The sequence below is a fragment of the Mus musculus genome, chromosome 4, assembly GCF_000001635.26.
Source record: "Mus musculus strain C57BL/6J chromosome 4, GRCm38.p6 C57BL/6J".
NCBI classification, from domain to species: domain Eukaryota; kingdom Metazoa; phylum Chordata; class Mammalia; order Rodentia; family Muridae; genus Mus; species Mus musculus.
The window spans coordinates 117,570,781-117,585,581 of NC_000070.6; the positions used below are offsets into that span (position 1 = coordinate 117,570,781).

The 14,801-nt window shown below is 45.7% G+C and overlaps 1 protein-coding gene across 36 annotated transcripts in view; it reads left to right on the forward strand.

The window, feature by feature from the left end:
- Eri3 (exoribonuclease 3) overlaps window positions 1-14,801 on the forward strand; it is a 124,057-nt gene that overhangs the window by 20,540 nt on the left and 88,716 nt on the right. For all 36 annotated transcript variants that reach the window (XR_003954874.1, XR_003954875.1, XR_003954876.1 and 33 more), the window contains one exon: window positions 11,820-11,936. Coding sequence is in view for 30 of the 36 variants with exons in the window: in XM_030253202.1 (XP_030109062.1) it covers window positions 11,820-11,936 (117 nt within the window). In the remaining 6 variants the exon portion in view is untranslated. The remainder of the gene's footprint in view (window positions 1-11,819; window positions 11,937-14,801) is intronic.

Below are 14,801 nucleotides of genomic sequence, written 5' to 3' on the forward strand. Positions count from 1 at the left end.
TTTATAACTCTGAGCTGCCATGATGTATAGTTCAGCTGTGGAGTTGCCTTGGGGTGGAGCCAGGAGTTTTCCTAGGGGAGCATTGGGTCATTGGTAACGAAATCACCACATAATTTAGTGCAAATCAGGAACCATCTCCCCTAGCCTCTTATTATCCCGGTGGTCTCTCCAGGGCAGACAGCTGTTGGACGCAGATTTGCTAGGCACTGGGCTAAGTTTGTTGGTAGGGAAGAGCTCCAAAGAATAGGAGCATTGATATGTGGTGAATGACATCAGGGACTGTTAAGTAACAGTGACACTGAGTGGCCTTTTAGGTTTTTGTTGGCTGTGACAAAACCAACTCAGTCAGCAAAGGAACCGGGAGGAGCTCATTTTAACCTCCTTGGAGGCAATGGAAAAGCCGCTTTTGCTCTTCAGATAACAACTGCTGGAATAAGAGCCAAGTAGGAGCTAGTTCCTCCCTTCCAGGAGCTGAGTCAAGGAGAGTGGATGCATGCGTAACCAATAGGCAGTGCACTGTCAGTTCAGGAAAGCATGGGGTGGTGCCCGACAGTGGATGGGAGCCATCTACAAACTCACAGTTCTCAGGAGAGACAAACAGGCTTCATATTGTGAGAAATTTAGGAGACCCAAAGGGCCACGTAGGGCTGAGGCCTTACAACTGTTGCAGCAGGGATTAACACCCCTACCCCCACCTCAAAAACAACAACAGCCCCAAATCAGAGGGTTTTAACAGAGGAAAATATGTTGAATTGGCTTAGCTCTGGGAGCAGGAAAAGTCTGGATTTTAGGCTAATGTATCAAAATGTTGAAAATGAGTAAGAACAGGCGATGGATGAATTTGAGTCCATTGAGTAGTTCACAGTTGAGTTAGTCGGTCTGTTTGTGTTAGTCACATATTCTTTCTCACATTCAACTTAGAAGCTCCTATTGGGATGCTTGTGAGTGAGAGTACTAAATCTGCAAGAGGTTTAGGAATTGGAATTAATAAAGTCTGGACATAAAGGGTGAGGGTCAAAGTGAAAAACATGAAAGAGTTTTTGTTGGATGTGACAAAATCAGCTAAGTCAGCACAGGAATGGTGCTGCAGGGGGTGGGGGAGCTCAGGAGCTGAGCTCAGAGGGAGGGATTCTTAGGGAGGCCATGTTGGGTGTTAGCTGTCATTGAAGGTAGCAGTTGGCTGGAATGCTAGATCTCAAGGGAAAGACAGTTTCTGGAGAACGATAGGACATCTTCTCACATAAAGTACTGGGAATTTGCAGTTGGGTCTGCTAGAACACACCTTAAACAGACCTGGGAAGTTTAGACCCCTCAAACAGAAAAATGGCCATGTGGTTAACATTGAGAGGGAGTGAAAAAGAAGGGTTAATGAAGAGGAGTGAGGTGACTAGAACTCCGGGAAGCCAAGGAGAAAGGGTAGAGTGGGGAGTGTCAGCCAGGGCTGTTTGACGCTTCCTATTGATTGCATTTCTTTTACAGACTCATCTCAGTTGTCTGACATGAGGAAACTGATATTAGGGGATGCTTTCTCCACTATGTCTTGTTGGGAAAAAGGATTCTGCATCATTTTGATTAAGATGCCATTGGGGTGATTATTTTTTATCCTCTTATCCTTGGTGTTCCCGATGCTAAAAAGCCCCGTGGCGTTACATTTATGTGATGAGTTCTGAGCTCTAGAGGTAAAAGTTGAGCCATAGCCTAAAAACCCATGACTTGAGTGTTCCTAGATTGACATTCGTGCTTCCCTTTCCCCAAGGCTGACAGCCTAGAGCAGATGACAAGCAGGCAGTGAGAGAATCAGAAAGAAGTCTCTGGAGGAGAGACAAACATCCAGATAGTGAGACATATCCTTGGTAGTGAAGTAGAGGTACCTTGGAATAGTCTGCTGTTTGGGTCCTGTTCTCAGATGATATAATTGGTCAATGGGAGGTATACCGATTTTTGGTTAGTATAACAGTGCTGTTACTTGGGTGGCTCTACTTTTCTTCTGGAGGCTGTGCTCAATGTTTAGTTCTAGGGAGCCACTCCAGCCAAGAGCTCATCCAAGGGCTAAATTGTGGCAGGAACTCTTCTTTGGGAATTCCCATATTGTTACAGGTACAGAGTCCATAGTGAAAGCTGGGCATAGTATCACTCACCCCTAATCCCAGCACTGAGGAGACAGAGGCAGGCAGAGCTCTGTGAGTTTGAGGCCAGCCTGGTCTACTTAGTGATTCAGGACAGATAGAGCCACATAGTGAGATCTTATCTCAGAAAAAAAAAAAAATCAAATCAAAACAAAAAGAGTTGGGCTGGAGAGATGGCTCAGTGGGTAAGAGCACTGACTGCTCTTCCGAAGGTCCTGAGTTCAAATCCCAGCAACCACATGGTGGCTCACAACCATCTGTAATGGGATCTGATGCCCTCTTCTGATGTATCTGAAGACAGCTACAGTGTACTCATATACCTAAAATAAATGCTTTAAAAAAAACAAAACAAAAAGAGTTGGTAGTGCAGTGTGCATGGGGGAGGTTGAAAGCAAAGTTAGTAAACTAGAAATGGAGTTTTCAGTGTATTGTTGAGTGAAAGGACAAAACAGACTGAGCACCTACAGTCCCTGGGAATGAAAGAACGATGTTCCAAGGATTTAAAAGTAGACCTGGTAAAAGCTGTTAAACACAGTATTTAAGAGAGATGTTAGTGGGCTGGGTTAAGGTGGTGATGGTAGAAACGGAGAAAGGTTATAGCCCTTGGTGTGCTGGGTAAGAACAAGCTGGGGAATAGTGCTCGCCATAGTTCTAAAGCCCATTGGATTTTAGCCCTGGGAGTCGTGGTGCTAAGAGATTTGGTAAGGAGCAGAGTATACAACCTATAGGTGTCATAATAGGTACTCTAAGAGCCACATCAAGGGCATACAGGGACAACAGATAAACTCCTTTAAGGAAAGGTAGGTGGCTGTCCCTTTGAGATATATTTGAGGTACAGTTTGGCATTGATCTAGAAGAGGTAGCTACTAATGATAACTGGTGAGAAAGTTGGGAATCCTACTCTCCCAAATTGTTACAAAGCTTACAGCTCTGACCTGATCTCATCCTTCCGTAGTCAGAACCAAGTTTCGTTTGTTCCCATGTACTTAACAGCATTGAAAAGCGAACTGGTCAGCTGAAAGGCATTAATAAGGTAGAAAAACAGGGAAGGGTCTTTGGAGATCAAATACGCTGTTAGGGCAAGGTCTTTTTCTGGGAAGGTTGCCTGATACTAGAGATCAAGAACTCTCAGCGTCTACACCATCTGTCAGCTTGTTAGAGATATGGAGTGTCAGGCCACACTGACCTACACAGATTGGAAGTTTGACAAGACCTGCAGACAAGTACCTCCGAGGTTTTCAGCCTGCCTTGAGTATCAGAATCAGCTGAGTGACTGCTTAAAGCCAGGATCATTGGCCCCAACACCAGGGCTTTGGCCTCACAAAATCTGTGGTAAAAGCTAGAAATTTGCTTTGTTCCTCTAAATCAGCAAACCTTAACCTGTGGGTCATGACCCCTCTGGGGGTTGGAAGACCCTTTCACAGGGCTCACCTAAGACTGTGGGAGACCACGGGTGCTTACATCATGGTTCATAGCACTACCGCACTTACTGCTGTGAAGTAGCCACACACATATGTTATGGCTGGGGTCACCACAACATGCGGGACTGTATTAAAGGGTTGCAGTGTTGGGAAGGTTGAGAACCACTGATCTAAATCATTTTGTTTCCCTTGAAGAAATAACAGGAAAAACAAACAAACCCCACAACTCTAACAAGGCAAGATGGGGTAAAGCATTCTGTTGTTGGGAAGGACGCTGACTCTTTACAAGACACGGTTATGTGCTCTTGGTGATTTTGGTTTCAGTGCTGGGGTTTGAATACAGGGCCTCAGCTACATGAGTACTCTATCACTAAGCTGCATTTCTAGCCCAGGAATTTACGTTTTTAATAAATTCTCATTGGGAGGCCGTCTGCGGTACTAGCTTTTTCATCCATAAAATAGGGAGTGATTTCTGCTGGTTTAGGGAGATGTTACACCACCTCAGCCATCCAGGGAGAAAAGGACTGATGGGCCTAGTTGTCTGAGCTTCCAAGCCTACCCTGCTAGCATAGCTGCCACGCCATCCGTCACATGTGGACAGAGAACGGCACCCGTGAGCTGCTCCTTCGGGATGAAGCGTCTAGGCATGCATAAGTGGTATCTGGGCTGTGGTGGGATCACTGAGCACAGTCTCCTGAGGCCTAGCCCAGACACCTTCTCTGGGCTCCTGCCCAATTACCTGAGTGGGCCTGCGTCTGCCTCATTTCTTCACCCTGCTATCCTTTATTCCTTCACCCCAGCTAATGTGTCTTCAGGGCAATCTATAATTGTTGGAAAAAATGAGTCTTTGTGTAACCAAACTCTACCTTGTAATTCTGAGTAAGTCACGTGACTTTCCCCCGTTTGTCCCAAGACTAACTGAACAGGACTTGCCTGTATGTGTCCAAGCCCCAAGGTGAAGGCTCTGGGCCTCTAGAGTAAAGAGAGCTGAGGCAGAGGCTATTCTGTCCAGGACAAGATAGATAGCATAGTGACCGAGCGTATCAGAACTGGACTGTTCAGAGCTGAGTTTTTTTCTCTACCAAGTATGAATAGTGTGACCCTGGCTAACGTGGCTTATACCCCTTGTACTTCAGTTGCCTTATTGGCAAAGTGCCATTAGTAATAGTTCTGACTTTATAGGAGGATACAGTGAACTAAAAATACATGTCCGTGCTTCAGACAGTGCCTAGCATGTAGCTGTACATGACAGCACTTAGTAGAATTAGTACCTCTGACCCATGGTTGTATAGGAAGGTGTTGGAGTATAGCAGCTGACTGGGAGGCCAGCCTTACTTCTCTGGTTTTGTGCAGACTCTTGAGACAGATACATGGTGCTACCTAGAGAGATTTGTTAACCCCACCCATGCCCTTGCTGTACTGGAATGCTAAGTCAAGATTTCTACCCTGTTTTACTACCATGACAAACTTAAAACTAACTCAAGGAACTCTTCCCTTGCATAACCAGAGATTTGTTTTTATTAATTATATGATTACAATACAGATTTATGTATGTATTAGATAACCACAAAGAAATGATTGAATTGTTTGCTGTCCTAAAGGTTAGCTTCACAGATCCCTGATAGTTGAAGTTACTCAGAACATGGAAAAATATTCAAATTGAATCATGTGCACATGTAGAGAGACAATGTTACATGTATGCCAGGGTGAGGATACGGTTTTAACGCTTTTGATTCCTTCACTTAACTGATACATAGGTTCTTTTTTTTTTTTAATTTCAGATTTTAGTAAAGGTAAATTATAACTCAGACTATACTCCCAGACCTTAAAGAATAACACTGTCTACTTTCTGCCTTTTTTTTACATTTTAATGCCTTTGTGGGGGTCTGTGGAGGTGGGTGGAGGGGAACTTATAGGTGAAAAATCAGCCTTTTAAAGCTCTGGGTTTTCCCCCCGTTGCTTGTCCTGAAACTTCGAGCATCAGCTCTCATCTGTCAAAGTGTAAATCAGCAATTAAAACCCAAACAGCCAAATGCCAAAGATGACCCGAAGCACAAAGCAACTGACAAACAAGTCCGGACAAATCGACGGGTAATTTATAAGCTTTGCCCTAAAATCTAATTATTTGGCAATTCGAATTTGCAGCCAGCCAGGGCTCGGCAATAAATTTAACCCGCCATAAATTATTTAGGAGCAGGCTGTGGTGTAAATCAAAACCACGAGTGTTTGTTTAAGAAATAAGCTCCTTGTGCATAAAATGCCCCCCCCCCCAAAGACACTGCTAGGCAAATCCTGCCCGGTGCATCCTCACTCCTCCCGATGAGCAGGAGGCGCCCCACTCACCCCAGAAAGGGTTACTGCTGTATCAGATTATATCCAGATCTAATAGGCATTGGATAAGCCCTACATGTTTGCTGTTTGTGGTTAGGTTGCCTCTGGATTTCGACCAAATCCTTTCGTACAGGGGATAGAAGGAAGGGCTAGATTACTTGTTATTATCTCTAAGTTGAGGAAATATCTGTTTGCTTTTCTTAGATTCACTTAGGCAGATCTGAAAGTGACCTTCTCAGTCTCCCATTTCAGATGGGATCACAGAAACATTAGCGCAGGGTGAGAAGAACGTGTGCTTTGGGAAAATGGGATAGACCACTACTGTCAGTAGTCCCCCTTGCTGCCAGTCCCAGTGGCCTGCTGAGCCCTTTCTGCTACTGACTTCTGTTGTTGTCTTACTGTCTTCGAGCATAACCCAGTGTCTACAGATAATTTAGTTGAAGGAAGTTTCCATACCCTAACAACAAGCCCTACAGGCTTATTTCCTGTGATCTTCAACAGTTGGGGGTGAACTTCCACTTGAAGTACCATTGCAGTCTTGTCATGTTTATTAAGGGACCCACTGAGACTCCTAGTCGATCAGTTTTAAATCAAATGATCTTAAAACCTGTGTTCTAGCTCGCTTATGTAGGAAAAAGCAAATGAATATTTGCTTGGTGCTTCCTTTGTTTTCTCTCCCTTCTGGGAGAAAAATTGCAGCTGGTATTTTACAGAGAGAGAGAGAGAGAGAGAGAGAGAGAGAGAGAGAGAGAGAGAGAGAGAGAGAGAGAGAGAGAGAGAGAGAATAGCAGGGTAAGAACCTGGATACTTTGAAAATTCTACATTTGGAGGTTTTTGTCCTTAGTTGTCAGTTATGGCCAGTTCCCAACCTCCCCACCGCCCCCAGACCAGCTATATTATTTCACTCTGCCCTCGGACAGCTGAATGGTGTAAGGTAACCTGTACCTGTTCCAATTTTGGCACCGGCAGTGGTGTGTTCTAGAGACCTCTGATTCCAGGCAAACTAGACAGTTTGGCTAAACCTGGGATTGAGTGGTTGGTAGCAGTTGAGGAAGGAAACTGTTCAGAGGTACAAGAATGGATGACTCTAGTAGTCATTGCTTGGAGTGCTCTGAATCTGGCCTGGTGCCACCATTTACCTTGTCATCTTAGGCAGATCACCTCCCAGATCCTGTGGAAAATCCCAGAAAGCAGAGTGCTTCCTGGTGACAGATACTAGCTCTGTCTCCTATTTGTCAGTTCCTCCCTGTTTGCACACAACAGAAGTTGAGAAAGGGAGGACCAAGAGGCAGATGCTGGAGATGCAGACTGAAGGCTCAGGTTTCTCCCTTCCTGAACTCAGCCTCGTGGCACCGATCTGGCTACAGAACTCAGAAGACTCTTCAAGAACATTCCTCTAGGACTTCTGTCTAGGCCATCCACACACACTACCATTGGGGCATTGAGGAGTGTGCTGCGTTCCCTATAGAACAGTCAGCCCTACTTGTCTCTTTTTCCCCCTCCTTTTTTGGAGTCCCAGCTCTGTCCTTTACCAGCAGCATAGTTGATAAGGGGCCATCACATCTTTGAGCCTTTGTTTATTGTAAAATATTAACAGTAATGATTTCCACCTAATAAGTTGTTTAGAGGATTAAGATAATTTCTGTTAGCCCTTAGCAGAGTGTCTACCCTCTACAGAAGAAACAAGAAGCAGAGGGAACAGGATGACTGCATTCTCCACATAGCAGAGAGTGCTGGGGACCTTCTCCTTTTGTTCTTTCCCCAGAGTCTTGAGCATGCTGAGAGAAGTGCCAGGCCTCACTCCTGTGCCTGGGTGCTTGGGATGTCTTCTACATAGTAGGTGCTTATCAGTATTGGTTTATGATCTGATGCTGGTGCTGATGACTTGACCCATCTCCCAGGGTTAGTGAGCTTAAGATAAGAAAATGAATGGCAAAGAACAAAAGCCTAACACTTGGTATGTCCCTCCACTGTCCATTGTTTGCTCAGTTGTCATGTCTACTTACTAATTCAAGCACTTCTCCAAGGCACAAGTTACTCATCTCTTAAGCTCCACTCTGTCTAACATAGTAGCCCCCTATGAATGTGAATGGCATAGGGAGATAAAGGAATTATGGAACTATTCTTAGAAGCCAGAAAGAGGCCTTATAAATACAGACTGGGTCTCCTTCCTCTGGAGCAGAAGCACTCAGCTGTTCCTGAGAGGACAACCAACCAAACAGCCCTCTTCTTTCTGGGGGATATAAGAAAATTGGGCAAGTGAAAAAGGAGAGGAGCAGGGATAATGCTGTCATTATCTGAGAGCAACCAGAGCTAAAAGCTAGCACTTGGACACATCTTCACAGATCTTTGGGTCGGAATTGATACCATCTACCTGAGGCATTGTGCAGGGCGGGGTGGGGGGTGGGGGGTGGGGAGTGGGAGTGTTGTCTTTTACCATTATCAGTCAAAACAGTCTACAGTCTAGGAAATGTTTGGCTTGGCTCAGGCACACCTGATGCATAGGTATGGCAGCTGGGTGCAGCGTTGGGTTCTTCTCCATGACTGTGCTGTGTGGCTTGCTGGACAGTGTGGGATGGAAAGAAGTTATCTGTAAGGTCTTTCTGCTCTGACCCCTCAGAGGGCCTTCCTTTTTACATTTGTATTTGTAATTTATGTGTGAGTGTGTACGTACATATAAGTACAAGTGCACTTATAGGCCAGAGGCTGCAAATCCCCCAGAACTTAGTGACAGCGGCTGTGAGCCACCTGATGGGTGTGAGTAATGAGAACTGAACTCAGGGTTTCTTCGAGAGCCATCTCCCCAGCTCCATTTAAAACAATTGTTTGTTTTGTTTTTAGGAATCTTTCTAGAGTCTTCTGCCATAAGCTCCTCTTTGCATTTCAGCGGTTCAGAGAACTAGGTCCTGTGCAGTCAGGTTGTTACAGTTCCTGATGCTTCTGAGGAAAGACTCCAGGATATGGCCATGTTGTGTATATGTGACTCCTGTGAGTCCCTCTTGAGTTTTGAGGACTAGGCCTGGCTGACAGGCCGATCTCACGTGCTCTGAGCCTTGGGTTTAGGCATCTTGGAGGTTTCTTTCTTTCTTTTTCTTTTTTGCTCCCATGGGAGCTGAGACAAGTCTCAGTGAGGTGAATTTGGTCCTTAGCTCTGTGTCCCTAGAGTGAAGGAAGCACTAGCAGGAGAGTCTGAATGCAGAGTGAGCTTCAGTGGGAGACTCAAGGCTGGGTTTTCAGAGCCTGCTGAGGAAGCTGGTACAGCTCTGGTCAGAGCAGGAGCTGAAGCACGTTCTGTTTTATAATACTAATGAAATTCCAGATTTGTAATAGCATCTCACATATCTAAAACAAACCGTGTGCTTGTAAAAAAGTAGAAAGAGATCAACTTTAAGCCATACATTCTTGGTAATAGAGGTTTTCCCCTATTTATGTTTGATAGATATTTTTGTTTCCAGAGGAATGTCAACTCCTAATTTCATAATGTATCACAGGCTTAAGAAAATTGAATTTAATAAAAGCCAAAGATGAATGGCATCCTTAAAGGTCCCAACACTTGTCTTTATTAGCAGGACAAACTGCAGGTCTCCAAACACTGTTTCTTTCCAAATGAAAGTTTAAATGAAAAGTACAGTTGTGTCACAGGTTAAATCTCATTTCGGGCCCAGCTAACGTTGTTAGTGAGGAGCTGCTGTATTTGTTTCCTTGGACACCAGGGCAGCCAAACTCACCAGGCTGTACAGCGCTTTCTATGGTGGGGGTGTGGTGGGGTGGGGTGGGGTGGGGTGGGGCAGGGCGGGGCGTGTTTCTCCTATTTAGTAGGAGAGGGAGGATTTACTACAAACTGGGGTTATGGTGGGGGTGGGGTCTAACTCATGCACCACAGCTCTTGGGAATTGTGGATATGTGAGTTTTTAGGAACAGTGTGTATGGTATATGTGTGTGTGAATGAATGCTCAACTTAGTTGTCCAAAGCAAAACTCCCCTCTGCTTGGGCTCCTTTATAGTGCTTTATGGGAACAAAGGCTTACCAGTTGGAGGACGAGGCCTTCACTCCACTGGGAGAAGAGGTGTCTATCAGGAGCCTAGGGAGCAGTCTGAGCCTTCCTGCCCTTAACCTTGCAGCCGTTTTGCCCTTCCTGTGTCTGGTAATAAGTTCTCTTCAGCTTCTTCATCTCTGGGGATCAGCTCAGGGGGACCAGGTAGGCTCCGGTCAGCTAATGAGTCTGGTCGAATGACGCTTTCACAGGGGTCACGTATCAGTACCTTGCTTATCAGATATTTACATTATGATCCATACAGTAGCAAAATTACAATTACTAAGTAGCAACAAAAATAATTTTCTGGTTGGGAGGGTCACCACAACCTTTAGCTGTATTAAAGGGTCACAGCATTAGGAAGATTGAAAACCACTGGCCTAGGGCTACCAGGCAACCAGAGCCTTTAAATTTCTCTGATATGAAATCTAACTGCATTGATTTGTTTCTCAGTCTTACTGTTAGGCTTTGGGTTGAAATAAATACTTAAAAAAACAAGTCCATAATATTAGTGGATGTGTTTCCAAAGGATGGTAGTTGTCTTCCTTGGGACATAGAGACAATTGACAACTTTCTGTTTTCCTGCCCACTGGTTTGCTGAGTGTGGTCAGAAGTGGTCAGCAGTGGTGGTTTTTCTATTGCTCTTCCAGACTGTCTCTGCCTTGGCTTTGATGATTCTAGGAGGATCTTCTGTAGAGTGAGGGTTCTGGGGTAGGCACGCCCCGAAGAGGATTGTTGGGGCCCTGTGTGGGCAGAGCTCCCTTTTGTCTCTGCAGTGTAGGCTTTTTTCACATGCTAATTTTACTTGGAAGATTTTGCTTTTATTTATTTTTTTATTATTTCCTATTTGTCTCTTCCAGATGTTTTCAGGGCAGTTTTTTGTGTGTGTGGGTGTTGTAAACTAATTCCATTCATGTTTTAAAAATTTATGAAAGCGCTAATAAAAATGTCAAAGTGGTAAAAATGTTAGCTTTTCCTCTGCTTTGATTAAATTTTGCAAACTGTTTTTGAATATTAAAAAGCAATATATTTTTTTATTCTCTCCCCTTGGTTTCCCTCTTCTCTCTGCTGCGCGTGCTCTCTCCTGCCCTCTCCCCCCTCTGGTGCATCCCTCCCTCTCCAGGAACGATGTATGAGGCGTGCTGCACAGCCAGCGTTCTGCAAGCCTGTTTGCACACCAGGACCTTGGTGCTGTGCATCTCTATTAAATAACGGAGACAAATTAATCTTAGAGACACCAAACAAATTGTCACTCCTCCTCCTCCTCTTCCATTACCTTCCAGCAGACTGGGAAGGGCTGGCTAAGCGGTTGGGCGGGTAGGGGCAGGCAAAGGGGAGTGTGCAGTGCTTGAGAGGAAAGGTGGGAGGCACTAGCCACTATTAACTTGTGTTCCGTGTTCTTGTCTCTCAGGTCCCCTTTGGCTTTATTTGGGGAGTTTGTTTGTTTGTCACCTTTTTTTTCCTCACAAAAACTAATGAAGATCCCCTGCCCCCCCACCCCTGCCTCCGCACCATCCCATCCCACCACGGGCAGTGTTTAAGATTCATACAAGGAAGTCTGTGCTGAGTGATGGCTGCTTGCTTACCTGGAGATTCAGACATTTCAGGACAACAGCCTGGGCGAGAAAGAGATGGAAGGCCTTTCTTTGTCTTAGAGGATCATCCGAATGGGCCTCTGTGAGGGAAACAGACAGAGTGTACCACTGTCTTCCTTCCCTAAAACGACGAGAAGGCTTTAGCAGTGTGAGCAGTGGGATTATAAATGTTGACATCACCTCTTCTAGCCTTGGGTTTGAGCCGGCAGAAGGAACGAGCCACAAACACTCATTCTTTCTTGGCTTTGCATAGTTATTTGAAATGGTTGATCAAAATAACTTACCTTCTCTTCTGTCTCTTTGGCATTCTAGGAAATCATTGAGTTCCCCATCCTGAAGTTAAATGGCCGGACCATGGAAATCGAGTCTACCTTTCACATGTATGTCCAGCCTGTAGTCCACCCACAGCTTACCCCCTTCTGTACAGAGGTAAGGGCTGCTGGGAGAGGAGCTTTGGGATTGTTGGTTTATGCAGGCCATGTAGGGAAAGCTAGGTCTAATCGATGGTTAAGGCAAGAGCCCAGCAATGGCTTTTCACTTGACTTTAATCTGTGACTGCTTGAATATCTGTTCCCAGGGACAGCAGTGATACAGTTTGCCCCAGACTCCCCAACATTTCCCTTTCCTTCTTGTTCTCAGTATTCCTGGCAACTGGACACATGGAGTCAGTCTAGGAGTAGTATGGGACTTCTGGGACTCAGGTTCTTTCCAGTTCCGTTTTCAGTAGGGCCTGTTTTGCAACAGTGAGGATTTCAGTTGCTTGGAAGGAATTGTTATGTCCAGGTTTTCTTAGCTTCCTGAGATGTTAATGTTGCTCTGTTCAGCAAAGTAAAGCATGACTTTCCCACCCAGGACAGAGAAGATAGGCTGGCCAAGGCTGAGTGTCCGTATCTTGGTTTGTCCTGTACTTGGCTAACTTGTCTGCAGATTAGCACTGACCCCATTTTACAGAACTGAGATTTTGATAATTGCTGGAGGTTTAAAAGAGCTATCATCAGGGTGGAGGGAGTGCAGCTCCTGAGAGGGCTAACTCTCAGAATGCTGCAGAGACGCCACCTTCTGTGGCCATTTTCCTATAGTGTGCCCTGCCAGGCATTCTGTGGTAGAATTACCAGTCAGGCACACATGGCAGCAGAGGTGACAGAAAACATTAATTTGGAGCTGAGATATATTGAGCCTTTGTGCCTTCTTATAAAGACCTCCTTTCTACACATAAGTGAAAATAGGGGAAAGAAGTACTTGAGGAAGCCTGGACAGTTGTTGTGGAAGAGGCTGGGGAAAGGCCTGCAGGTTGCAATGGGTGTTTCAGTGGGCCCTGAGGCTGAGTAGCCCAGATATGGGGTCTCCAGAGCTGCTCCTGAACTCAGAGCCAGAGTTTGCTCTCTGACCCAGCTCGGCCTTTTATGGCAGGTACCCATCTGCCCAGATGTCCTTTCTCTTAAGCCTTTCACTCCAGCTCATGGTGTTGAAGCTTTCCATCATTTCCCCTTTTCCCACCAGAGTTGAGTGGCTAATTTGCCCTTTGCCCTCTTTTGGAAAGTCACTGGTGCAAAGTTACACTAGCCACTACCTAAGACCCCCATCGGCTAGGAAGCCGTGCCACGCCCTCTTTCCATCCAGACCACCCTGGTTTGCTTGGCTTCGGGGAACAAATGATCTGGGCACTATGAGGCCACACTGCCTGGTATGGAGCAGAGACCCAGATCTTGGAGTGGTTGCTGCCTATTGAGGAATGGAAAGTGCTGCTGGGGCTGGCCTTAGGCAAGAGTCGGTGCTCTGGAATAGGGACCATCCTCCAGAGTGGGGATGGGAGGTGCCCAGAAAGCATCCTTTTCTTCTTGACAGTTTTACCCAAGAACATCCATAATGGGAGGGCAGTGAGGGTAGGGTCCTGTGTTGGGATCCTGGCTGCACAACTGTTAGATCTGGTTGTGAGGCATCCGGTTGATATCTCAGCACTCTCCGACCCCCTGGCTCCTGCTCTGTCCCTACCCACTGCAGCGTGTCGTATGCTTTCTTGTGTTCCAGGCCTGCTCAGGTTTGCAGCCTTCCTTGGTACATAGCCTGGATGATGGTTACCCCAAATCACATTGATCCAAAAGCTTGCACTTTGATTATTTATCTGTTTTGCTACTCTATAATGAGTTCTTGGAGTGCTGAACTAGACCTGGTCTGTTTTTGCCTCTGTTTCTGTGAGGTAGTCTAGTCCCATGTGCACTCATCAACAGGAGCTATTGCCAAGGAGGTTAGCTACTGGACTGTTGGCTTGGCCTCTTAGTGTTTAAGCAAAATGAAACCCCAAAAATAAACAAAACCAAATTTCTCTGAACTGGGAGGGGATATACACAAGCTGCAATGCGTGTTGGACAGAGGGCAGCTTCATGGAGTTGGTTCTCCTCGCTGTACCTGTCATGGTTTGAACTCAGATTCTCAGGCTTGAGGGTAAGTGCCCTTATTGGATGAGCCATCTTGGTGGCCTCTGACTTGTCCTTTTGAGTGAGTCAAGTCTCTTTGGAAAACCCTACATTACCTCCGTGTTGCCCTGACTCCATCCCAGCTGTGATGAGGTCTTGAGAAGAAGTATGGATACAGGGGGAGGCCTCATCCGCCCTGGCAGTAGCCGATTTTAGGATGGCAGTGGGATTAACCTACCCAGAGACATATTAATCTCTCATTAATAAATGTGTGAGCAGTGGTCTCACACCTCTAGCTTGGACACAAGTGCCTCCTCTAGCAGAGTCTGTTTTTCAAGTGCACAAGAGAGTCTTAAGAACCCTAGTATGGTCAGGTGCAGTGCATGTGCCTATAATCTCAACACTCTTTAGTCAGAAACAGGAGGAGAAACTGTAGTTCAGTGCCAGCCTGGACTACATGAGGCTGTCTCAGACAAGCAAATAGCTCAGCATGATGACCCTTGCATGTAATCTCTGTACCTAAGAGGCTGAGACGGGAGGCTGGGAGTTTGAGGCCATCCTAGATTAGCCCAGTGAGATCAAGGCTATAATACCAAGGCTTGGGGCTATGTAATAACTCTTGTCTCAAAACAAACAAACAAACAAACAAACAAAAAACCCAAAACCATAAATCAAAAAACCAAAAAACCAAAAACCACCCAAACAAAACCTCTAGCCTATGTGCATATATATGTGAGCATGTCCCACACAAATGCTCATGCTGCTTTGTGAGAAGGGTCTCAGCCTCTTGAGGCATCAGGTCATTGACACTCATGCTGAGCGCAAGTTCTGGTAGAGACAGGGCCATGGAAGTTCCTCTCCTATGACTTCTAGAGGTTGT